The following is a 24,218-nucleotide window of genomic DNA, read 5'->3' on the forward strand; positions in this document are numbered from 1 at the left end:
ATCTTCTCATTTCTTCATTACCAGAAATTCACATTAGAGAACTTTACCAATAATGAACAAATCCACATGAACAGTCTACCCATACACTCAGCATGACCCTCTTCATTATGTTTTGGCTTCACTTCAAATGGTTCCACATTGTTAAATAAAATACATATTTTCAGGTGTTCCATTATTAATAGATCACTTTTTTTACTCTTAACACATTTTTCACTGTTCCTCTAAGCCAGGATTAATACACCACAGGCCATTAAGGGAAATGGACTAGTAAGTGAGGAACATATATGTCTATCCTCTCACCTACCAGAACCAAACCATATGATTTTAAGAAACTTACACATGGCCTGCAGAGCAAATATCCCATACACTTGCAGCAATCCATATGTCATCAAATCTGAGTCGCTTGTAAAAAAAAATAACAAGAAAAGTAATAAAGACTATATTCTAATTTTAAGGAAATTAGATTTAGATAGATGTGTGTGTGTGTGTGTGTGTGTGTGTGTGTGTGTGTGTGTGTGTGTTGAGAACCCACACAGTAAAGTGCTCGGTAGACTTACTCCTGGCTCTGCGTTCAGAGATCACTCCTGGTGGGGCTCTGGGAATGGATAGGATGCCAGGATCAACCTGATTGGCTATATTCACTATACTATCTCTACAGTCCCTATATGTAGATACATTTTTTATACAGAATTATGTCATCAAACTTTAAAGCTTGGCTTTGTACCAATAGTAACATTCTGAATTCCACTAACACTCGTCCAATAAAAGTGTATGTTAATGTAATTAACCAGCAACAGATAATATACTGGCCAATAAAGCATTTAGATTATTCTTATGAATATTTTCCATGGCTAATATTTATTTTTCTCTGTATTAGTTTGTGCAATAGTTTTCCTCCTAATTAAAAGGAAAGTATAACTTGTCAATAGCTTAGCAAGACAATTCATTATAAGAGAGCTAGGGGAGTTTTTAGAATGAACGTTTCTATTGTGAGGAATCAGAAAAACAAGAATTTATTGTGCAACGATAAATAAATAAATAAGCCTTTAGAAATGTTTATTGTTCTAGCTCATTAAAATGTTATGTTGCTTGGACAGTATTTCTTAAAGGACATAAAATTAATAGCATATTTTAAAAGTTTTATTGGCACGTAATTCCTAAGTCTAATTTAGCCCTAGTGTTTAATTGTGCTGTCTCAGTCAGGCTAGAAATCTGGCAGAGAATTTTTTTTTTCTGTTTTAAAAGAAAAACATTTTCCTTCAGGGCTAGCTCCCATATTCTTGAATGTGTTTATTTCACACTGCCTTGCATTTTCATGCACTGAAATCTTAATACTCTGTCATGGTTGATCTGAATTTGTTATTTCTTTGTGTCTTAAAATTATGCTAAAATTGCAATTAATAAGTAATTATATCCCTGGCTTGGCAGAATACATGAAACTTAAATCCTATGTATCAGCTACCAGATTTTGTTTTTAATTTGATTTAATTTAATTTCAATATTGTGCATGTGATAGCAGTGGGGTGCTCATGCCAGGGGGCTCATGGGCCACTCTTGATGACACTCAGCAAATTAGGTCAAATATTTCAATACTCAGCCTGACATTGGGGTACTGGTGTCTTTAGGCCATGTTCAGGGGTGGGGCTTCCAGGACTATGCCCACCATGGTTGCTGCAGTAGTGTGTGCCATTTTGGGGGTCAAAACTCAGAGGAAAGCATTTGTGAACAGTTGCCCTGTTCACTGAGTTGAATTTTCCATTTTTCACTATATAATATAATCACAATGCAATGATCATTTGTTGATTACCTAAAACATACTCTACATTTTACAAACTACAAATGATTATAAAGCACCATTCATATCTTCAAATTGAGAAAAACTCTAAACCTTTTTACTATCTCTTCAGTATGAATCCTGAGGGAAACAGATTTCTTTACCTCTTTCGGTAATTTGCCTTTGAGACCTGTGTGAAAACTATTCAATGAGAATACTCGTTCCTTCTAGTCATCCTGAGGAGAGCTGCAGTTTATTCTAGCTTCTAATACCACAAAGGGCAGGTAGAGTCAGTATACACAGGAAATTTCAGTCTTCTTAGAGCCTGCCTTCATTCAGATGGACTCTTTTCACATTACTACCGTCTTTGACTTGCATTCATCTTAGATTGCTTTTTTTTTTCACCAGCAATATGCAGGAATGATACTAAGGGGTTTTTTGGTAAAATTTCCTGAAATATTCTTTCTTTCTCTGTTTTTTTTTTTTCTGTAATAGTTTTACCTCCTTTGTCCTGAGTATGTCGGATTTATATTTCTTACATATCATCAATGGAAGCATTCCAGTATCTTCTAATGATGTCTTTGTAACTTTTTTTTCCCTATCTTCAGTTTTAGTCACTAATGAATTTATTTTATTTGTTTTTCTGGTTTTGATTTTTTTTGAGCCACACCCAGTGACATTTGGGTTACTCCTGGCTCTGCACTCAAAAATCACTCCTTGCTCAGGGTATGTTATGGGATACCAGGAACTCTTATCTGTCCTGGGTCAGCTGCATCCAGTGCCAGGCAAACATCCTACCACTATATTACCACTCTAGCCCTATTTTTTTGTTCTTGTTTTTTAATAGGGTGGGCCACACCCAGCAGTGCTCAGGCTTTACTCCTGACTCTGTTATGAGGGATCACTCCTGCAGGGCTTGGGGAACAGGGTACTTATGCTGGAATTGAACAAAGCAAGCTCTGCTGTACTATCTGTCTAGCCCCAGATGAAGTTATCTTTTAAAATTTGTTTTAAATACTAAAAAGGATTTAAACTTTTTTTAGTAGTTTTCTCCACCCTTAAGTAGTGCTGCCCACTTTTGCTTATTGTAACACTTGTTGAAAATGGTATTAAATATGCAAAGACCAATTGGCATCTTCTCCCCTGATACCTTTTGTACTTTTCTCTCCCTCACCCTGCCATTCCACTCATTTGACTACTGAAATGTCTACCAGGGGTCTCAAACTCACGGCCCGTGGACCATTTGTGGCCCTCTGTACAACATTTTGTGGCCCTACCCTAGAGGAATCTTTTTTGGTTTTGTTTTGTTTTAGTTGTTTGGGTCACACCCCCCAATGTTCATGGCTTACAACTGACTTTGCACTCAAGGATCACTCCGACTTTGCCTCTTGCAGCCCCCAGGTAAATTGAGTTTGAGACCCCTAGACTATCAGCCATTGGCTGCCTTGCTCCATGTCCCTGTGTATTCCATGTTCACTGTGGATTATGCAAGGAAAGTTGACTGGGACCTCACAGAAGTCCCAAGGAGACCTTAAGGTAGAAAATCCTCAACATTTCCAATATCTCTCTACCCTTTATAACAGTAATCCTGTTTCCTCCAGATGAGTAGGACTGAATCTCTTTTGTCCAAGTATAACTTTAGATGGTAACTCCAGTTTTACCATCTGTCCGTTGTTCCCAACTGGAGATGATTTTGCTCTAAGAGACATTTGGTAATATTTGAATTAAGTTTTATAAAAGAATTTGCTATTGGTTTATAGTGGATAGAGGTTATAGATGCTGCAATTATTTAGCAATGTATAAAACATCATCCCACAATATAGAAACATCTGGTCATAAATTAGAATAGTGCCAAGAAGGAATGCTAGCATGTGTAGCAGTGATGCTCACTGCAACCTAAACTTATATTTCCACATAGTTTGGATCTGTGATATCAGGAAGAACATAGTCTATCAATATTTCCTTTGATTCCATTAAATATTCATTTATAAAATGTTCCTTCTACTGAATGTCACATATGCTATCTGTTGGATACACAGCATCAAGTTATATCCATTGGTTTATTATACATACTGCATCACAGAGAATGGTCTGTATTCATCAAAAAACAGGTCAGAAAGAGACCTGAACCCTTAGCTACTCTTCAGGAGCCAGGATGTTGGTATGAGGTGGTATACTGAAATGGTAATATAATTTAACATTACAGCTTTTCTGAACTTTGATAGATAAAAGATAACATAAATCAGGAACATATTTATGTGTAGAATATATTCAGAATATAAAGGCAGTAACTTTTGTTTATTACCACTGTGTTACCACCATCCACTCAAGTGCAGGGCTCATAGATTCAAGTGAATGGCTTAATAAATATCTGTGTGATAAAGATGAAATATCTGACTTAGTCAACAGTGAATCAGTAAATGAATCCAGGCTTGCCTGGAAATATGGAATATTTTAGTGTGGTTATCACTTTCTTAGATAGATAAACAAAGGCTTTCAAATTGGTGACTTCTCACAGATGCCAGCAGTATATTTTACATTTATTCATAATATCTTTCTTTTCTGGATTCTTTTGTCCATTGTCAAGTGTAGAATAGTTGGTACAGGAACCAATGTTCTTTGCTCCTCCATGATTGCTTTTCTTACACAATTATGAAAACACTGAGTTTGAATTTTAAAAGAAGATTAATTATTTCATCAGGTGAAAATGAAGTGTAGAGTAGATCACAAATAAATGGGGATAAAAATTTCTGAATGTGCTTACAGGTAACAGTGACTAATTAGTTCTTAGGGTGTATGAATTATACCTATGGGAGTCAGGGGAAATCTTTCAAAATGTAGCAGGCGCTATACTTTTCTATTATACTGTTCAATTATAATACAAAAAATCCTCATACCTTTATAACTTATCCAGTTGCTTACTATGATCCCTCTGATTGAGAAGTTCATATTCTTTACTCGTATATTACATGCTTTACCTCTGAGAGCATATTGTCCAATTCCTGTTGATCTGTCCAAGCCCTTCATCCAATCATTCCACTTTTGGTGTCGTTTTATTTACCTTTGTCCTTCTAAATACAGATACTCCTCGCTTAACGACCAAGTTCCGTTTTAACAACTTGGTCATTAAGCGAATTGGTCATTAAGTGAGGAACAGCATGTACTGTATACAGTAGTACAGTAGTACTTGACAATACAGTATTCTGAATAAGAAAAATAACGAGAAAGATCAAACTGAAAACTTCCGCTTGTTTTAATTTGCATAGGTTGTGTAATTGACACACAGTATTGCAATGTATTACAGAATATAATGTTAGTAAAGTAGGTACTTTAAAGCACCAAAAACCATAATACTGTACTGTAGAGTGTACAAGATGGAAAAAGGATATTTAAAATAAAATAAAATAATGTTGAAGAGATGGCCATAAGTGTGAATGGTTGCTAAATAGGTAGGTCATTAAGAGAGGAGTATCTGTGGTCTGATAGCTACTTATATATTTACTTTTTTGTACTCCTTAATGCTTAGATTTTTTTAATTCAAATGAAGTAGTTTATAATCTTTCCTAAAGATTCACCATTGTCTATGTCTAGCATTTTTTAGCTTTTTATATGTCTTATCTCCACTCCTCAAGGACATAAGAGGCTAGATAATGTCAAAGGTCTGCTTCCCTGTATCATCTACCTTTTATCTCACCAAGCAGAGTGCATACACTAAAAGCTACAATAAATAAATAACCATAAAATTATAAGCACCCAGTTTGATGACACTGGTATGAATATTTTCTATACATTGATTTAAAAGTTGTGTCTTTATAGGAAAGATTTACATTAACAGCATCTAGATTCACATATTTTAAACTTTGCTATATACTGTTTTGAGTATATTTAAGAGGGCAGACAAGTGGGAGAGATAATAGATGACATCAGGATAAAGTTTTTAATATGCTATAGAATGTTTCGTTAACTAAATCTCAGAGAAAAAATCCAAATGACTCTTTAGCTTGCACAATTTAGAAAATTTAGTTTAAAATTAAATGATGTAAATAGGGTTATCTTTAATTTGTTACCATATGAGACATAATAAATAATAAAGCTACAAAAATTTAATAAGATACATACATTTGCTATATTCATCATTAATAAAGAAAATTTCTCATAAAAATTGATGCATTTTATAATTACCATAGTAAAGAATGCCATTTTAATGACTTAAGGTTACTGTTTTATTGGATTTCTTTATTCTCTTCCTTCGACACCATACGTTCTCTCCCACACACATGACTGTTTTTACTTCTTTTAAAATGCTTACTTTTGCTTTGAATTATTCTTGATAAAATCTTGTTTTGTGGCTTATTTCCTAGATGGGAAGTGATGGAATTTTACGCCTCAGTACTTCCGCTCTAAATAATGAGTTTTTTGCATATGCAGCACAAGGATGGAAACAGCGGCTAGCAGAAGGTAAATTTCAATTTCCCATTATTTTTTGACATATTTGAGTCTACATTCTACACTGAGCTTTGTACCTTCTCTAATTTCCAAGCCTTTAATCTTTCTGAAGTTTATTTTAATTTAATGAAGACTCCTCTCCTATGCCAAATGACTTCACTAATTCTTTTCTTGATTGGTATACTTTATGACTAACACTTCTAAGGAAAGCATAGTACTATTTGGGACATAAAATTGTTGATATAGCAAGATTATCTTTGGATTACCAATTTTAATTATAGTCTAATGCATTATGCATTCTATTAATATTGTGGAGCCTAAAGAATCTTAAGACTTTCTTCCCTAAAGCAACATTTCAGCTTTTTTTTTCCCTTTAGGCACCAAGCTTCTTAAAATACTTTTGAAGAATACCTGATACCACATGTTTACTCCCTTAAATAGTTTTATTTGTTTTTGTCCCACCATATACACTTGAAGAGATATTCTCACTGAGAGAATAGTAATGATTTTTTAAGTGTAAAATCATGTTTCTTCTCAATACATACATTTTGACTTCTTTCTAATATTTCATTTGCTTTGAAACCATCTCCTTTCTTAAATTGCTTCTGTGGCAACATTTTATTTTTTTAATTAATATTTTTTATTTAAGCACCATGATTACAAATGTTTTTAGTTGGGTTTCAGTTATAAAAAAGAATACCCCCTGTCAGTAGTGCAACATTCCCAACACCAATGCCCCACCAATTATTGACGTCATTTTTTTCTCTTGTTACTTTAGAAGTGTTCATGCCCCCATTGTCTTATTCCCTGACATATTTTTTGGTAACTGCACATGTCTTTCTGGGTTTAGTTGTGTTTTATTTTTCTTAGTGGACGGGGGGACACACCCAGCAGTGCTCAGCAATTACTTTCAACTCATTGCAGGCTCAGGGGACCCTATGGGATACAAGGGATCAAACCTAGGTCAGCCACATGCAAGACAAGTACACTACCCATTGTGCTATCGCTCCAGCCTTGTATGTATTTTTAAAATGTCTCAATCACCAATTTGGCTTCTGGTCTTTATTTTCAAATTTCAACAAGCTCTAAATTCCCTTTCCTGATCTTTAACATTATATCCCACATGTCTACTAGGTAGTACGTTAAAACAAAATACCAACATTAAACTCACTATCTTCCCCTCAATATCTCTTCCTCTACCTTCTTTCTTTCTATTTATGTTGGAAAGATTACGAACTCTCTACCTTCTTTCTTTCTATTTATGTTGGAAAGATTACGAACTCTCTACCTTCTTTCTTTCTATTTATGTTGGAAAGATTACGAACTCTCTTTGAGTAATGGTTCTCAGCGACCATTCCCACATATGAATGGATTTATATTATCATGACTTGTGATTTTATTCCTTTATACAAGCTTGATCATCTTTCAATAGCTAATTCAAGGATCAGTTATTTTATTGATCTTTCCTAATTAACTTAGTCAGATTGAAATGTTTTTGCCTTTCTCTTTTCTCTGTGCTTTATATCTCTGATGGCTTACAAAAAGTCTCTCACAATAATGTAAATCGGTGCCTTTGTGAAAGGATGAGGACTCCCTAGTTGTCCTCAAGGGTTCTGAAGGATACTCCTAACAATTCTCAGAATGTCAGCAAATTGGGTGAGGGGATTCAACACTTGGGCCAAGGATGCTGAGCTCTTCTTTCAAAACAGGTGGTACTCAGAGGCCAATTGTGTGCTTTTATCTCATCGAAGGATTTTATTAGATAGTGAATATACACCCTTTAATCCACAGCTCATTACCTGAAATTCATTTAGTAAACCTTTTAGAGGTGTTCTACTGCAAAATGACTATTTGGGGATATTCATAAAAAGAGGCACTGTAGGCTATCATCAGTACTTGACATTTTACTTTTCAACATCTATTAAAGTTTACTAGATTTAATTAGTTTTTTTTAATAGTTGGCTAAAATAGGATCACTTTCATTGAACATATAAGCATTTTTCTTTCTAGGAGAATTTACTCCAGAAATGCAATTACGGATAAGGCAAGAAATTGAGAAGGAAAAGAAAACAGAACCTTGGAAAGAAAAATTCTTTGAAAGGTTTTACGGAGAAAAGTAAGTCCTAGAGCATTTTTTTTTCTCATTTCTCTTAGAAGGAAATGAAAATGTAATTGTCTGCTTCACATAGCACACCCATATGCTGTAAAACTTAATAAACCTGTGATAAAAGGCAATAGTCCCTCAGTGTAAAAATTGCAGGTAAAATTATAGTGGCATAGCAGCACTTAAATTTTAAAAAATGCATTTTCAAGGGTTTATAACTTGTCCATGAAAATTCATTTCTGACTGAAAAAGCATATGAAATCCTATGGAAGTTAATTTTAGCTTCTTAAGCAACATTTTACAAAAATCCTCTGATTTTTAACCAAGTACTTTCATTAATGAATATTTTAAAGATAAGTAGGTTTAGACACATATTTCTCACACTTAGATGTTCAATGTACCTATACATTAGTTTGGTTCTAGTTTTTGATATAACCAGCTATATTTTCCCCAGCTACTTACTCAGGTGTAACTTATTTTTAATTTATCTTTGTGTGTGTTTATTTCTTATTGAAATAATAGGAAAATTTACAGTAATGACTGAACTAAGTTGTTTGTTTTTCTTTTGACCTTTGGTTCACAAAAACATATACGACTTGATTAGAGATGGAGTCTAATCAGCATCACAAATTTAAATACTATAGTCAACAAGTTACCTACACTGAAATATAAAAACAATAAGCGTAAATACTATTATTAAAATAAATTAATGTAAAAGTTGGTTTCTCATAGATAATTAGATCCCTAAGAAAGCAGAAAGAATTTAAAATCTAACAATTACACATCCTTCTTCTTTAGTAATTTGTGCTTTAAGTTCCAGATACACAATATTTAAAGTTTGGTGTTTTATATAAAGGTACTGAGGTGGATGCAGGGATACCTCCTTGCATTCTGCCAACTCAAGTTTCATCCCTGGTACTATATATTGTTCCCTGAACACCACCCTGTTAACAATGCCAAGAAATGAAGTGAGGCTCAATCGCCCCACAAAAAAATAAAGTTGGGGTTACTGAGGAACAATTAAAATTTGCTATTAATTGTAATAATTTGTTTTTTTTCTCCTAGGTTTATATAGTGTGATTTTTTTTTAACTTACTTGAAGTCTTATTCAGCAAACCATTCTCATATAAATATGTTCCCCACACCCCATCACAGACATACTGTACATATGCAGGCAGAGGGTTGGGGTTAGTTTTAGTTTGGGTTTGTTTGGGGCCACAGCAGGCATTTCTTAGGGGCTTATTTTGACCCAGTGTATAAATTTGGCCTTCTGTAGAAAAACATTCACTGCAGCTTGTTGAACTGCTTGTGCAGTCTTTCCCTTAACAGAGTAAACAAAATTGTTTATCACCATCATCAGCCTCCGAAAACAGTTCTTCCTACCTGAAACTTTTCTTGCTGCAGTTTGTAGTTTGGTTCCCTTATATCACTATTATTATTACTTGCTCTTTTCTATCTTTGATGCCATAGATAAATGAAAAATATATTTTGAATATTTCATTAACTTTCCCTTCCGTTGCTTATTAATTATTAATAAATAATATTAATTGCTAATTAGTTACCTCCATTAATGTGAGGAATTCTTTATTTTTGGTATCAGATCATTTTCATTTTGACTAACTCTATGTACTTTATATTACCCTAAGTTTATTATATCTAAACTCACCTCTAAAGTAGGAATCATCTAGGACTGACTTAGATTTATGCCCCTTATTTGAGATCTTTTAATTATCTTGTGGGTTTAATCTACTTGAAATATGATGACTGATATATAAAAACACCCAGGCTAAATCAGGATCATAAAAGTGGGTAGAGGTTTCAGAAGTTAGGATTTTCTCTTGCACAGTGACCAGTACATTGTAAGCCCCTTCCACCTGTGCCGTGGTCGGCAAGCCGCAGCTTGCGAGCCACATGCGGCTCTTTCCACTTTTGAATGCGGCTCTTCTGTGCGCCGGGCGGCGGCTCCAGGAGTCAGGCCTCTGCTCCTAGCCTGTCAGTGCGCCCGGCTCCACACAGTTCTGATCAGAACCAAGGCCAATGTTCACATTACTGTTGGACTTTGTCAGTCATTGTCAGGATGTAATTTTCTCTACATTGTAAGGCAAATTTTACAGAATTTAACATTATAGATAAATAATATCTTTCTAAAGTTTTTATTGGTTGTGTTATTTGTATCCTCCCGACCTAGGTGGATACTTGCATGCAGAATATTCTCAATAAAAACTTATTGAAACTAAAACAGTGTACCATCCTATGTATTTTCGGTTTTAAAAATGTGGCTCTCAAAATAAATTTCAATCATGGTTTTGGCGAGATTTGGCTCAGTTGAAAGAAAAAAGGTTGCCCACCACTGCACCTGTACATTATGGCATTTTAAATCTTCTTTCATGAAAGGAATAATAGCACAGGCATGTTTTATAGAATGCTATTTTATGTAATAGATAAATACACATGCATATTTAATAGTTATCATTATTAGCAAGCTAACAGAAATCTGACTGCCAGTGAGTATGTTCTTTTTGTATAGAACACTCAGTATTTTTTGTATCTAAGCTAGGTATCAGTGTTGCTCTCCTTGTTTTAGCTTTAAGGAGACTTATTTCTGCCTAGTTGTTTTGCTTTAAATTGATGTAGTTTTCCTGCTCTTCTAAGTATAGCATAATTATAAATTGCTGTTAGAATTCATATTAAGGAAAGTTGAAAGAATAGTCTAATTAATATAAGACAATGTCTTTGCATCTCTTCTTTTCAGAGCTTAGATTTTAGTAAAGAAGGTAATGATCAACTACTCAAAAAGGTTATACAGTTTTATTTCCCTTTCATTTTGAGGATTTAATTTAAGGGAAAGGTTAAGCTATATGTCACTAATGTCTTCCTTCATTCAAACTTTCAGTGTATTACTTTCACTCAAATATTTCTTCCTCTCAAATTATCTTTCTTCTGCTTCTCTTTATAATTATTAATACTGTGATACAATAACATTCAGAACAGTATGATTCTCTTTGGGGGAATAAGATGTACAATGCTGTACCAAACCCAGCAAAGCCAGTGCACATCTCATGGTTCTATGCTTTGAGGTCACTCCTAGTGACTCATCTGGTATGAGGGATTGAACAAGTGTCATCATAAGCAAGACAAACAATTTAACTTCTGTACTCTCTCTGGCCCTCAAAACAGCATATTTATTTCTCTACCATCTGATGCTAATTTTGTAACTTTGATATGGTAGAAAATAATGGCTCACCTTATCTTTTTAAATTACATTTTATTGATTTATTATTGTTTACAGAACAATAATTTGGGAGTACACCATCACAACATCACCCACCTTTAAAGCATCAATGCCATCACATTGTCAAAATGACCTCTCTACCTATTTCTTCCATTCCCTTACTTCTCTCTTTTCAGTAACCATATTTTACTGAGTACAAGATCTCTTTATACAATATAGTTTCCTGTACTCTAACTTTGCCTGGTGAACTGATCATTATTCTGGATTAATTTTTATGTTCTTTACTATTTTTTCTATTGAACAAATACATATTTTGCATTTTTTTTGTATCCCAACATATTTTGAAAACTGAAAGGAAAGAGTAAAATAGAATAAATTGAAATTTATGGAAAGAAAGACCCTGAGAAGTAGAGGCATATCTCAGTGTGAAAACTAGGGGAGTTCCTGAAATGGCCTTTGGAATTCTAGAATGAAAAGATAATTGATTTGGGTCTGGAAGGTTGTTTAGGAAGTGTACTGACGCAGAAGGAAGGAAGGGAATAAATCAAACAAGATCACAAGAAAGAAGGCATGGTACATTTGGAGAAAGGAAGTCAGTTATTTCATGTGACTTAAACAGGGTTTAAAGGTTGACATTGAAATTTGATAGGTATTTTTGTTTTGTTTTTGTTTGAGGGCCACACCAGATGTCCTCAGGACTTATTTATGACTCTGTACTTAGATATTCCTCCTGGTGGGACTCATGGAATATCTTTAGTGTAAGATTTGTAGGTCAGAGGCATAGGCCAAATGATTGAGCACATTTTTTTGCAGATGTGAGTTCCTGGGTTCTATCCTTTGTATCCTCTGGCCCCCTCCCAACTCCAGCACTGCTATATGTACCACATCTGGCCCCACCTATCTTAGGTCCCTGCTCCAGTGGGGAAAAAAGAGACATGTGCCTGGAGCATTTAAAATTCTTGTCTTGCTCAAATGTGATCTAGTAGAATAAACTGAAAAACTTTAGTGACTTAAAATATGTATTGTTATTCTTTTTTTTTAATTTTTATTGTGATCATAATGGCTTACATATCTTTCACAGTAGTATTTTAGGTACATATTAACATTGAATCAGGGGAATACCCATCACCAAATTTGTCCTCCCCCCATCCCAGTTCCCTTTCTGCAACCCCCCAGGCTGCTAGAGTAGGTGGGCCCCTCTTTGTCTAGCTTACTATTAGTGGTCATATATCTGTTTGGTCCTGGTACCCTCCCTTGTTTCCTCCTTTATTTAAGAGGTGGAGCTAGATAAATCGAGTTATGTGGTTTTGTTTGAAGGAAAGAAAAGCAATAGAATGGAGTACAAAATAAGAAAAAATAAATAAATAAAAGAAGTCAAATCCTTTGAAAATGGGCGGAGACAGTCTAGAGGCTTTCAACCTCAGTTTGAGAGAGGACATGAAAAAGGTAATTGAAACACCACAACAATACAGAAAGAAATATCAAATTATCCAGTGAGCACTACAGCAATAAAGACAAGCACCACACAATAGTCTCGGTTCTGAAATCAAATCATGCCAGAATGCAAAAGGAAAGAGAAAGATAAGATAAAATAAAATGAAATAAAGTAAAATAAAATTGGAGATATCAACTTCAATATCTATACCAAAATAAAGACGTCAAAAAATTGATCAATCAACAAATAAATGTGTGGAAAAATGAATATTTTGTGTTTCCCCCCCCCCCCCTGCATAGGCACATTAAGTATTGGGGATATTATAGAGGGAATTCCCTTGGCCTAGGAGTTACAGGGTTTCTCCACCCCTGAAGTATACTGTCATGGGATTAACTGTAGACTCCTTGCATGATCATTTACTCTCGCCTCGGTGCTTTTGTGGTGTTTGGAAGACTTCTGCTTCGTCTTGGATGGTAAAATAAGACCTCTGTATCTAGAGATCTTGGTGACTGTGCAGCTCAAGGAATGGAGCTTATGATGGAGTCTTTCTTTGTGGTTCTAGGAGTTCTGCTTCTTCAGTGTCGTTTTAATCCATCTTCTGTAATTGATGGTCTTGGTCATTATGTTGCTCCTAGGATGGAGCCTGGGATAAAGTCTTTCGTTAGTATGTATTGTTATTCTTTAATGAAATTTTCATATTGTCCTAGAGTAGACATTTTGATATTAAAATAAGGAGATGGCGTCAGAATGAGTAAGGTGCTTGCCTTGCATATGGCTATCTTGGGTTCACCCACTGGCATCCCATATGATTCCCCAAGCACAACTAATTTCTGAGCATCAGTGGGTGTGGCTAAAAGTAAAATAAGGTAATTGGGTGACATTTTATATTGGTTTTAAAGAATGAGTAACTTACTTAAATCATTTAATTTGAGACTTTGCCACATACTCCTCTTCCACTGATCTTCAATATTTGGTTATATGTATTCTCAGGAGACCTTTTAATATTCCGGTTTAAAGACATTCCTGTGCCTTTTCATTTATTTTTAATACATTATGCATTCTTTGGTTTTACTGTTTATACTCACTAATCATTTGTAGTATATAATTTTCTTGTCACTCACATTACAGAATAGAAGCCCATCCTTTTTTTTTTTCATGTATACTTTCCTTAACCAGTTGGTTTGATTACAAAAAAGGAGTAGAACTAGTAAGTCATTCTAAACTAGTTTATGTAAATTAAGTATGTTACTTAGTGACTGTAAATTCAATACATCTGCTTTTAAGGAATATTACATTTATAAGATATTACATGAAATGTAATGTCTTTTGCTTAAACACTGATTTTTACTATTTCTAATTTCAGGTTGGGCATGTCAAAAGAGGAAGCAGTAAAGCTCATTTCTGGAACAAACAATGATGGAGCTGAAAGTAGTAGTTCTTCCTGTGGGACCTCTGGCCTTTCAGGGCTTTCTGCAGAGAAACCCTTGGAAGAAAAACAATCAAAATGCACAAAGAATCCAATTCCTTCGGAGCCTGATTACTGTGCTACACTTCATCCAATGGCTGATGGAAGAAAAGATGTAATGGCAGAATCAGAATCCGAGGATATCTTAATCCCGGAAGAATCTGTGATTCAAGAGGAAATTGCAGAAGAGGTAGAGACTAGTATCTGTGAATGCCAGGATGAAAATCATAAGACAATAACTGAGTTTTCTGAGGAGTCTGAAAGTCCAGCTAACTCTCAGGAAGACCCTCCAGTAGCACCTCCTGAAGATAATTTGGAATCTTGTGTTATGATGAATGATGTTCTAGAAACTTTGCCTCATATTGAAGTTAAGGTGGAAGAAAAATCAGAAGCTCCTCAGGAAGAAATGTCAGTCGTTATTGATCAGCTTGAAATCTGTGAGTCTATCATTCCTGCCACCTTATCTGTAACTCATGTAAGTGACACAGAACAAAAGGAATCAGAATCTGCAATAGAGACTAATCCTCTAAAAATAAAAGTAGGATCATCTTTGGAAGACCAGTTTCCAAGTGAAGGAATCGCTGTTGATATGGAACTCCAAAGTGACCCTGATGAGCAGCTTTCTGAAAATGCTTGCATCTCAGAAACGTCTTTTTCTTCTCAGAGCCCAGAGGGTATCTGCACCAGTCTGGCATCCCCGGGTGGGGAAATACAATCTACTTCAGAAGAATCCTGTACTCCAGCCTCCCTTGAGATGACATTTTGTTCTGAAGTTTCCAGCACTGAAAATACAGAAAAACATAAGCAGAGAAATCCTACTGACGAAAACCTTCATGCATCTTTGATGTCAGAAGTGTCTCCAATATCCACTTCACCAGAAATATCAGAAGCTTCTTTGATATCCAATTTACCCTTAACATCCGAAGCATCTCCAGTATCCAATGTACCTTTACCATCAGAAACATCACCCATGTCTGATTTACCTTTGACCTCAGAAACTTCTTCAGTGTCTTCCATGCTTCTCACTTCTGAGACCACTTTTGTGTCCACTTTGCCACTTCCTGTAGAAGCATCTCCAATTTCTAATTCTTCCATGAATGAAAGACATCAACCCCAAAAGTCACCTTCCATGTCTGAAGAACCAGTCTCCCCACAGAAACAGGAAGCTTCTACTTCTGTCAGGCCCCTGGGGGAAAGCCTTCTCTCTCAGCAGAAGATCCTGTCAAGTGCTCCTGAAATCATCCTAATGGGATCTTCTTCAACTGCTCCTAAACCATTTCCAGTTGAAGACTTACACAGTAAGACCTCAAACCAGCAGTCTTGTAAGTCAAATGTTGAAGTTGAGAAGCCCTACCCAGCTTCCATTTCCGAGCTTCCGTCAACAGAAATGATCCAAGTTAAAAGTCATAATGTTTTACAAAGGACAGACAAGAAAGGAGTTTCCTCAACATTGGAATTATCTGTCTTTTCTGAGGAGACAGAAAGTAAAGGAAATGAACTTACATTAGCTAAATTGCAGGACAAGCCATATGCCTCACCAGTGGAGAAGACTGCACTCCTAGAGGGCTCTCGAAATAAAGCACATAAGCAAGGGAGCTCACAGAATCGAATGGAAGCCTCCCATAATTCCAAATTGTCAGAGCCTTCCAAGTCACCTGACAGCATAAGAAATGAAAGCAGAGAATCAGAGATATCAAAAAGGAAAACTGCAGAGCAACATAGCTTTGGAATCTGTAAGGAAAAAAGGGCAAGGATAGAAGATGACTCCTCAGCCCGGAACATATCATCTGGCAGCCCACCTGAAAAAGAACTGCCTGCAAGAGAAGAACCTAGAGTTCCACCTCTCAAGGTATGGTAGGAAACACACACGAAAGAAAATTATAGTTTCTTAGGTTTCCCCATGTAAACTTTCAAATAATTCAGACTTTTCTCCTCCTAGGGTTTGTTTTGTTTTGTTTTGTTTTGTTTTTTGTCTTTTTTTAACCACACCCGGCCATGCTCAGGGGCTATTCCTAGCTTTGCTCAGGACACCTTCCTGGCATGCTCAGGGGGCTATGTGGGATGCCGGTGACCGAACTCAGGTCAAGCGCATGCAAGGCAAGTGCCCTACCCACTGTTTCATCGCTTCGGCCCCTCCTCCTAGGTTTTATATACCAATTTATTGTTTAATAATCCCAGTACTATATATGTATATGTATTTATACATATTACATATATATGTTAACTTCAGGATTTTTTTCTTTGGTAACCCCAGAAGTGTTCATGGGTTACTTCTAATTCTGCAAACTCGGGGAACCACATAGGATGCTGGGAATTGAACCTGAATTGGTCATATACAAGGCAAGTGCCCTACCAACTGTACTGTCACTTGGCCCAACCTCCGAATTTAAAGAGCAATTGAGGAGGGACAGCCATCTTTGAAGTATTCAAAGTTATAAGAAAGATCTAACTAGACTTTGGGAAGTTTTCAAGATAATTCAATGCCCCATAAAAGTTCAGTGAGAGTAAGGAAAGTAGCATTCAGAAGTTGGTAGCAGACTTTAGAAAGATGAAGAAAGGTACTTGCTCTCTCTTTATTTTCCAAGAATCACTGAACACCATTAATTACTATCATAGAGGACATGGTTTATAGAAAGAACATCATTAAACACATAATGACTAGGTCACTAAAATTTCTTTGTAAACCTTAAATTATGTTTATAATTATGTTTGTAAAATAGCAAAGAACATACTTAATTTCACAATAATAAGTCTTTATACACAAACATTGTCATTTTATCTTTATCTTGGATTTTCAATTTCAGAAAATAAATCTTTTATGAAAATTCTGCCTAAGTAAATATAAATTAAGCTAAAATGAAAAAATAACTGTTCAAGAAAAAAAATTGAAGGGGCCAGAATAATAGTACTGTATGTAGGGCACTTGACTTGAACCCAGTGGTCCTGATATCCCATTGGGTCCCCTGAGATCAGCAAAGATGGTTCCTAAATACAAAGCCAGAAGTAATCCCTGAGTATTGTCAAGTGTTCTAAAGAAATCTCTATTAAGATTATAAAAATGTGAAAGATGGACAGAAAGGTTTAGTTATAAACTTATGCAGTGCATTTTAATTTCTGAAGTAATGGAAATAAAAACTGTTGCATGAATTTTATTGAGAAAAATTTTAAACATACTATTATAATTTTATGTCCAAAGCTAATATTTAAAGTCCATTATACTTTATTTTAAAAAGCTAGATAATCGGGGCCCGGAGAGATAGCACAGCGGCATTTGCCTTGCAAGCAGCCGATCCAGGATCAAAGGTGGTTGGTTCGAATCCCGGTGTCCCATATGGTCCCCGTGCCTGCCAGGAGCTATTTCTGAGTAGACAGCCAGGAGTAACTCCTGAGCACCGCCAGGTGTGGCCCAAAAACCAAAAAAAATAAAAAATAAATAAAACAAAAAAAAAGCTAGATACTCTTATATTTTATGTTTATTTGACCTTGAACTCTCATTTAAGTACATGTCTAGTTTTTCAATAATTTCTATCTTTTTAGACAAAGTATTTAAATAAAAAATTAATGTTCTACCATAAACTCATTTTTTAAGAACTTTTAAGAAACATGTGACAGCAATTTGAAAATGAGATATGCACTAGCTCAGGCAGATAATTCTATCTGCTAATATCCAAAAGTATTACTCCACTTGCTAAGTTCCTGGGCCTGTACTTCTATAATTCTATGACTTTGGTATTTAAGCAAATCAGGGATTGTGATGGGATGATGGTTTTTAATCAACATAAATTTGTTGATTTATTCTTACTGGTTTAAGTAGATGAACAGTTGGACTGGCATATTCACAACATTTATCAAATTACAGATTATCAGTATCAAAAGAGGTGGTCAGTGCTGACTTCATTTCAGAGGCAGGAAACAAAGATTGTCCTAGCTTTCTTGGAAATAGAATAATAAGATCTTCTGAGAAAGCAGAATACTCTCTCAGAGATATCTTTTTAACCCCTTCTTTATAACATGTCTGTAATGAAAAATGTCAACATAAATGTGGCTTCTTTTACAAGTTGGATTTCCAAACTTAATTGTGTACTTTCTTTATGTCTGCTAGGCAGGAGTTGGGTGATGTGGGAGTACATAAAAACTATAGTTTATGCCAGAAGAATGTTATTAAAGAAACTGAGGCACATTATTCAGGGGAATTTTCTGGGATAACAAAGTTCTTTGAGTTAAATTAGAGAATGTGGGTCCCCAGAGAAAGCAAGTCATTGGCCAGTACTTTTTTAGAGATCAGTAATGTCAGCAGAATTAAGATCCCTACTTTACAGATAATTTAAGACTACTATCTCAGGGTCTTCTCAGGAAGCCTCATTTTAAGAAGCTTGAATTGTGTTTCTTTTTCTATATAAAGCATGTGAAGATACTTAATTTCCATGCTAAACATAGGCACAGATTGATACTTTTCAGGAATTAAAACCAGATCTTAAAATTTTAGCTCTCCTCTCTATATTGTTGAGTAGAAAGGCACTTCCAGGGATCTAAGAAGTTTAGGCCATAGGATAAGAGAATACCACTTCTTTCCCTGGAAACTGGCATTATCATGTCCCATATGCCTTTTTCCACAGGTTAATATGTTAAATGCTCTCTCCTTCTATTCTTTTCATCCTGTAGATCCAGCTTTCCAAAATTGGGCCACCATTTATTATCAAGAGCCAACCCACCTCAAAACCCGAGTCACGAGCATCTCCTAGTCCATCAGTCAGCGCTGGGAGGAACACAGGAGCCAGGACCCTCGCAGATATCAAGGCCCGAGCCCAGCAAGCCAGGGCACAGCGAGAAGCTGCAGCAGCAGCAGCTGTAGCTGCTGCAGCCAGCATTGTGTCCAGTGCCATGGGGAGCCCAGGAGAAGGTGTAAAGGCAAGAACCCTGGCACACATCAAAGAGCAGACAAAGGCCAAGCTCTTTGCAAAGCATCAAGCCAGAGCCCACCTCTTTCAGAACACTAAAGAGTCCAGATTGCCTCCCCTCAGCTCAAAGGAAGGGTCGCTGACCTTAGAAATAGCTTCTCCTCCTGAAACAAAGATCGAAGGCTCAACTGGTGTCATTATTGTCAATCCAAACTGCAGATCTCCTAGCAACAAGTCTGCTCACCTCCGCGACACCACCACTTTATTACAGCCGCCTCTTAACCCAACAAAACTTGCAGAAACTGCCTCTGACTTATCTGTGCATAGTTCCGATGAAAATATACCCATGTCTCATTTAGCCGAGGAAATGGTCGCATCTACCTCTTCTGAAAATAGCAGTGTGCCCGTGCTTTTTAATAAAAATTCTGTCCCTGTGTCTGTTTGCAGCACTGCTATGTCAGGAGCCATTAAAGAACATCCCTTTGTGAGTTCTGTGGAGAAGTCCTCTGTTCTAATGTCTGTTGACAGTGCAAACACTACAATTTCTGCTTGTAATCTAAGCATGTTGAAAACTATCCAGGGGACCGACACTCCATGCATAGCCGTTATACCAAAATGTCTTGAGAGCTCATCCATTCCCACCGCGACAGAGGGCTCCAGTGTGTCACACTCCATTGAGGACAAGCAGTTGCTGATAGCAAGCAGTACTGCTAGTAACTTAGTCTCCAGCCAGTATGCATCTGTGCCAACTCCCTCCATTGCAAAGAGCTTGACAAACCACCTCTCCACTAGCTCTGTCTTGATTCCCCCAACAGGCATCAGCAGCCGATTTCCTTCTGAAAAGGTCTCTGTGCAGGGGAATGAGGAGCAGGTCACAGGGACTGGGGGCTCTACTGTGAGAGCAACGCTCAGCTGCAGGGACTCAGCAGCCATCACGGATGCTCTGGTGACATGCTCCCCCATGGCAATGTTCACCGGAAGCATGCTGACAGTCAACTCGTATGACAGCCCTTCCAAGTTAAGTGGTGAAAGTTTGGACAAACCTTCAGGACCTCAAAACAGGCCCGATTCTCGTAAACCCCTGCCCCCTCCAGGAGGCTTTGTGCCCACAGCCATCAATCGATCGATCCCATGTAAAGTTATTGTTGATCACAGCACCACGCTCACCTCCACCCTGTCTCTCACTGTCTCCATTGAAAGTGCAGAAGCCAGCCTGGACCTCCAGAGCAGATTGGTGAGAACAGAAAAGTCGGCCCAGCCTGTGACACGTCCTCAAGTGTCTGTCATTAGCAGGCCTGAGCCAGTTGCTAATGAAGCTGTAGATCACAGTTCTAACTTGGTAGCCGCCTCCACGAAGCAAGAGTGTAAAACTACGCAGGCCGCCTGTGCGGGTCTCCGAGAAGGACCCCTGATGGTTCCAGATCCATTAAAGGAGGGGACGATGCCTAGCAATAGCTTTGCCGATCAGGCAAGGGGCCCAGTCCCATTCAAAAGCGAAAATGACACTCCCTGTAACAATCAGTATGTCCCAGGCAACCGGATTTGCTGGAATGAGGATGGGATGAGAAACACAGAGCAACCCCCTTTGAGTCACTCGGTTGCAAGTAAACAGAAAGACTATCTAGAGCAGAGCTGCCCGAAGACGATCAAAACCGAACACGCCAGCTACTCACACATACCTGAACTTCACTCCAGGAATCTCCTAACACATGTCCCTCTCCCTGTGAAATCAGAACCTCATGAAGTGGATAAGGGCTTTCGAATGGACACTGAAACTTTCCCTGGCCCTGAACTTCCCCCTCCCGCCCCTGAGGCTGCCCCTAGTGTGCAGCAGACACAGAGCATGAAGGCGCCACCCACTTCTGGTGCCATGGAAGAGGCGATTTCCTTGACTACAGACAACCTGAAAAGAGTCCCCAGCACAGGGAGCTCGAGCTGCCGCCTGTCATCTGTAGAGGCTAACAACCCGCTGGTGACCCAGTTATTACAGGGCAACCTGCCTTTGGAAAAAGTATTGCCCCAACCCAGGTTGGGAGCTAAGCTCGAAATTAATAGGCTTCCTCTGCCTCTTCAAACTACCTCAGTGGGGAAAATAACACCAGAGAGAAACATTGTGGAAATGCCGTCCAGCTCTCCAAATCCAGAAGGCAAGGGCTACTTGGCAGGGACCCTTGCCCCACTACCCATGAGAAAGCGAGAAAACCACCCCAAAAAGAGGGTAGCCAGAACTGTGGGGGAGCACACCCAAGTTAAATGTGAGCCGGGGAAGCTGCTGGTGGAGCCAGATATTAAAGGGGTGCCTTGTGTCAACACTGGCCTAAATCAGCTCGGGCACAGCCAGCCATTTAAACAAGAGTGGCTAAGCAAGCACCCCATGCAGAACAGAATTGTCCACAGCCCCGAGGTCAAACAGCAAAAGCGTCTGCTCCCCTCCTGTAGCTTCCAGCAGAGTCTCTTCCACATTGACAAGAATGGTGGTTTCCATCCCGATGCTGGCACCTCCCACAGACAGCAGTTTTACCAAATGCCCATGGCTGCCAGGGGCCCCATTCCCTCTACAGCTCTGTTGCAAGCCTCTGCCAAGCCCCCAGTGGCTTGTAATGCGTTTGCCTTCAATAGGCATCTTGAACAAAAGGCGTTGGGCGATGTTAGTCTTTCTTCGGCTCCTCACCAGCTAAGGCTCACTACCATGCTGTCTCCCAGTATGCCCATCAAAGACGGTGATGACGTGGGAGGGACTGCACACGCGATGCCCAGCAAAGCCCTCGTGCATCCCCCGCCCCCGCCCCCACCTCCCCCTCCACCCTTGGCTCTGCCCCCACCTCCTGCCCCACCACCTCCACTACCTCCACCTCTTCCCAACACAGAAGTCCCATCCGACCAGAAACAAGCGCCAGTTACCATGGAAACCACTAAGAGACTTAGTTGGCCACAGTCCACGGGCATATGTAGCAATATAAAATCGGAACCTCTTTCTTTTGAGGAAGGTTTAAGCAGCAGCTGTGAACTGGGCATGAAACAAGTTTCCTATGACCAGAATGAAATGAAAGAACAGTTAAAAGCATTTGCGCTAAAAAATGCAGATTTCTCTTCCTATTTGCTTTCTGAGCCACAAAAGCCTTTTCCCCAATTAACTGCTCAAAAAATGCAGGTGCAGCAACAACAGCAGCTTTGTGGAAGTTACCCAACAATACACTTCGGTAGCACGAGCTTCAAAAGGGCAGCATCTGCAATTGAAAAGTCCATTGGGATGTTGGGAAGTGGCTCCAGCTCTGCCACGGGCCTGCCTGGTCAGAACGCTCAGATGCCCGTTCAGAACTTCGCCGACAGCAGCAATGCAGATGAATTGGAACTGAAATGCTCTTGCCGGCTGAAAGCCATGATTGTGTGCAAAGGCTGTGGAGCCTTCTGCCATGACGACTGCATAGGTCCTTCAAAACTATGTGTAGCTTGTCTGGTTGTACGATAAGAGCAGAATGCAAGGTGCAGTATCCCTTTTCAACAAGACAAGGCCAAGTGGTGTCAATTACAAAAAATAATTGAATAACTCAGTAGTTTATAGCATGCTAATTTATTTTATTTTGGAGCAGATTACCTTTTGGGTATTATTTTTTCCTTGCATTTCTCAGAGAGGTGAGCTTGCACCCGAGCAGAGTGGCTTAGCAGCATGTCCTATGTACTAAAAGTTGCCATTCTCAGCTTTGAAACATGTGTCTTTCTACATACATAGCACCACTCCCATTTATCTTTTATTCATCCAGTTGTAGATAGGAAAATGAGCATTTTTAATAGAAGCCGGAGAAGCAGGTGTGCAAGTTGGTTGCACATTGTTTTGTAGGTTAACCATTATAGGGAGGGTCTCGAGTTCACTTTCTGGACCTACCTTTACCATGGTGATTAAGCCAGGTTTGCAGAGATGAATCTTATTTAAATGGATGACCACTTATATTTCCTCAGATCACAAAAGTTACAGTAAAGTAGGTATGCCATTAATGAACCTCATGTCCCATAGTGTCACTCCTTCATTTCTGCTCTGTCACAGCTGACAGATTATTCCAACGGCAATGTCCACTTCATTTTTGTATCTACTTTGAGCCCTTGGACACTTGTATGGTCAAATGAGTTGCCAACAGAATCACAAAATTCAGCAGATTTTGGAGCTTCTACTGAGGCTTTTAAAAGCAAATATGAAAAAAATAGCACTAAAATTAAAGGCAAAAAATTGTGTATGCCAGCACATTATCAGTATATCAACATAATGTAAATATTTGTCTAGTCTACTCATTCTAGTACAATAACTAGATTCTAAAATTATGCAGGGAAATCATTGTTCTTATTGATGACACCAGTGTGTTCTGGCTTCCAACTTTATAGAGGTAGGTAAAATGTTTCATAAAATGTCACTGATGATTGAAGGAACTCCATAGGGCATGAATATTGACATGTTTCTAATTTCTTTCTCCAGATTCTGTACTTACATTATTGACTCTAGCCTTTCCTTAAAAAACTGAGACATGACATGCCCATCCAACCCGTCCCCCTAAGTCCCCAGGTGAATTCGGTACATTCTTCATCTTTGGTGAAAAGGAGCACCTTTTCAAAAAGGGATACTGCATCTTACCATTATTGCCTGTGTTTATTCAGTGAAGTCTGTGCTGAGTATTTTACCTTCATTTTGTATACCTTGGCCATCTTCATGCTACAGAAAAGCTGTTATTCAGAAGGCTCTGTTCCTAAGGCAAGTTCAAAAGCACATACACATAATGGTGAGATGCAAGACAACAAACAGCATTATCCATATAACTTCAGATTACAGAGCACAAAATGTGGAGTGCCATTAATCTACTGATTGATGTGGCTATCA

General features: G+C 37.9%; 1 protein-coding gene across 1 annotated transcript in view; it reads left to right on the forward strand.

The window, feature by feature from the left end:
• ASXL3 (ASXL transcriptional regulator 3) overlaps window positions 1-23,159 on the forward strand; it is a 151,558-nt gene extending 128,399 nt beyond the window's left edge. The window contains exons 10-13 of the mRNA XM_049769721.1: window positions 6,136-6,232; window positions 8,231-8,336; window positions 14,355-16,305; window positions 19,119-23,159. Of these exons, the coding sequence (XP_049625678.1) occupies window positions 6,136-6,232; window positions 8,231-8,336; window positions 14,355-16,305; window positions 19,119-22,823 (5,859 nt within the window). The 3' untranslated portion in view covers window positions 22,824-23,159. The remainder of the gene's footprint in view (window positions 1-6,135; window positions 6,233-8,230; window positions 8,337-14,354; window positions 16,306-19,118) is intronic.
• The last annotated feature ends 1,059 nt before the right edge of the window (window positions 23,160-24,218 follow it).

The sequence above is a fragment of the Suncus etruscus genome, chromosome 3 (genome assembly GCF_024139225.1).
Source record: "Suncus etruscus isolate mSunEtr1 chromosome 3, mSunEtr1.pri.cur, whole genome shotgun sequence".
Taxonomy (NCBI): domain Eukaryota; kingdom Metazoa; phylum Chordata; class Mammalia; order Eulipotyphla; family Soricidae; genus Suncus; species Suncus etruscus.